At 31.5% G+C, this 2,743-nt stretch overlaps 1 protein-coding gene across 1 annotated transcript; it reads right to left on the bottom strand.

The window, feature by feature from the left end:
* Positions 722 to 2,612, bottom strand: LOC110271855 (protein RKD3-like). Its single transcript, XM_021123446.1, has 4 exons — positions 2,289 to 2,612; positions 2,059 to 2,171; positions 1,616 to 1,977; positions 722 to 1,289 (listed from the first exon to the last, which is right to left on the bottom strand). The coding sequence occupies exons 1-4, from the start codon at positions 2,384 to 2,386 to the stop codon at positions 873 to 875; spliced, it is 990 nt and encodes a 329-aa protein (XP_020979105.1). The 5' UTR covers positions 2,387 to 2,612; the 3' UTR covers positions 722 to 872.

The raw sequence follows: 2,743 nt of genomic DNA, 5'->3' as shown, positions 1-2,743 counted from the left end.
TTTTCTCTTTAAACAAATATATTCTTATCGTCGAGCATTAGCATTCCTCGTTGTATTGTGAAATTTACTATTTTATTTATTTCTTACCATCGATTAACATTGTGAAAATTTATCATCTTATAGCATAATTTAGAAAAGCTTTTATCCAACAACAATATTTGAGAAGATATAAAGAATATCATGCAAAATTGAAAATGGTATAACTATAAACTATAGATACTATTTTATTAAATAAAAAATACTATGTACATTCTGCCATTATATATTTGCATTCATGAAAATTTTTAAGCGGTTTTGTGATGATGTAAAAAAAATATAATTAAGAAATAGTTAACACTTAACATAAAAGTAAAGAAACCTAAATTAAGTGTATTTTCAATATTTCTCTGTGAAAATAATGAGAAGTACAAATTTTCAATTTTTAAGTGAAACTCAAAACAAATTGCAATGATTTTAAGAGAATTCTATAATTAACCGGATACGATCACTTACTGATTTTTTTTGTTATTTTGTTAAAAGAATAAAACAAAGTATATACTTAGTTTTAGACGGAAGATTCATGGCTAAGAATATAGAAATTAAACAATATAGTGAAATCATCTTATGGCGGAGGAAAAGGAAGCATCTAATAATTAACCCGAAGAAAAAAAAATATCTTATGATTAAATTTTCTTTCATGCTATTGAACTCATTTCCTTTCAAAAGATAGTTCCATGAAAATACTTAATTCATTCTAACTTGAAAGACGAAGAATGAAAAACAAAAGTGCTTCACTCAAACCAAATGCGAGAACACCACCTTTACAAAGGGCCAAAAAGAAAAAAAAACAAAACAAAACAAAACAAAACAACATACCACCACTCTCCAATTGATCATTCACCACTTGGGTGATTAAACATATAGCTAGAACACATTTGAATGTTGTGGGACAAAGAAGGCAAAGACAACACAGATTTGATGTCTCGTTCTTGATCTTCATCATCATCAAAGCTAATAAATTCAACACCACCCATTGTGTTACTCTGACTAGCTGTTCTTAATGCATTATGTCCAATAATATGATATGATGATGAAGACGAAGATTCCACGGATGAATTTGAAGAAGTACAACCCATCATGAGCTTCCTCTTCTTGTAATTAGCCTTGAAGCATGCTTGCCTAAGCCTTTTGGTATTGTCCTCAAGTTGCATATCAGGCATTTCTTCCAGAAGCTTCTTTTCCTTCTCCAATATCTCAATTGCATTCCTTAGCTTCTCTTCACTCTCTCTCCCCTCTTCCTTCCCTAGCTCCTTCAATAACCCCATCACACCCCAAAAGAAAACGTTGCACGAATCAGTATCCTTAATTACTACAATAATTAAGGATTAATAATAATAATAATGTAAACTTTTAATTAGTTTATACAATCCATTAACCCCAAAATATGTAAACAATACAAGATTATCTTTAATTTGTTACCTCAAATAATAAAAACAAAAACATAGCATCAACATCAAAACATTAGTATATATGTGTTCATAAAATGCAACAAAAAAAAAAGAATGTGTTCTTAATAGCTTTTAGAATTAGCATCTATATAAGAATAGAATAGAATAATGTGAAGAAATGAAGGGACCTGAACATTAGTGATGAGGGTTTGAAGGCTCATAAGTTTCCGATGGGGCCACCTTCGAATCCCTAACTCTCTGCATCTCTTCTTTAAAAGAGTTAAGCCCACATCAAGTTCCTTCGCTGCTTGAGTTATTGGCATGTAGAAATACTCCGATATCATCTTCCTAGATAACATTTTCGTACTGTTGCTACTTCTCTCTTCTCTACAAACTCGTTTATTCATAACCCTCCGGATGCTCTTATTTTCTTCATTGTTATTGTTGGAAAGTGATGATGATGATGATGAAATTTTTTCCGAACAATCAAAGCCGACATCCACTTCGTTCCAGACAGAAAACCCTTTCTTGATATCATAAAAGTCACAGTCTGCATATATATAAGGACAAGGTATGAATAAGGAAATAAAAACTTTAAGAAACTCATCAGTCATCATCGTGATATATATACCTTTAATAGTTGAAATTGGCTCGATGGAAAGAGTTTCATAAAAAGGAAGTGAAGGGTAACACTCCAACTCGTGTGCCCAACATCCCAGTGGTGGATATTCGTTAGTGTTTCCACTGAAATATAAATTGAAAATGAATAAATGCAGCACAGTGGCAAATAATTCACAAAAAGAAAAGTATATATAGTAGAGTGTTGTAACTTGTAACGATTAGTTAATCTAAATAGATTACCAGAAAGAATAATAATCATAATCATATAAGGAAAATTGGGGGGGAAGTGGGAAAGGATCATCTATTTGTTGAGGGTTGAAGAAGTTGCAAGAAGCCATGAAGATGATGATGAGGGAGAGAATTGATGAAGCGAGGAATATAGTGATTGATTAGTGAGTGAGTGATGAGGGATACGAAGAGAAAGAAGTTGGCAATATATATACGAATGATGATGATAATGATGATGATGAATGGGTGATAATGGAGGGTAATTACTTGGAGAAAGTGCGCAGCCTTCTACCAGTTAAATGGCTTTTAATGCTATTTTTGTGAGTTGTGAGAGTTACAAGGATCTTATTAATTGCATGAATATATAATTCTAATCAACCTGTGTTGATCTTAGCCATTAGATTTGGGTTCAACCTAGCTTTTATATTATTTCATTAGAGTAAATTATTAAAATAACACTCACAAAA

This window comes from Arachis ipaensis, chromosome B01, assembly GCF_000816755.2.
Source record: "Arachis ipaensis cultivar K30076 chromosome B01, Araip1.1, whole genome shotgun sequence".
In the NCBI taxonomy this organism is placed as follows: Eukaryota; Viridiplantae; Streptophyta; class Magnoliopsida; order Fabales; family Fabaceae; genus Arachis; species Arachis ipaensis.
The sequence above is the reverse complement of the archived record's forward strand: the minus strand, read 5'-3'. Positions and strand labels throughout refer to the sequence as shown.

Coding starts and splice junctions, on each gene's coding strand:
- LOC110271855 (XM_021123446.1), bottom strand. CDS start 2,386: ATGGCTTCTTGCAACTTCTTCAACCCTCAACAAATAGATGATCCTTTC. Junction 2,172..2,288: donor TATGATTATTATTCTTTCTG/GTAATCTATTTA, acceptor TTTATATTTCAG/TGGAAACACTAACGAATATC. Junction 1,978..2,058: donor GCCAATTTCAACTATTAAAG/GTATATATATCA, acceptor ATATATATGCAG/ACTGTGACTTTTATGATATC.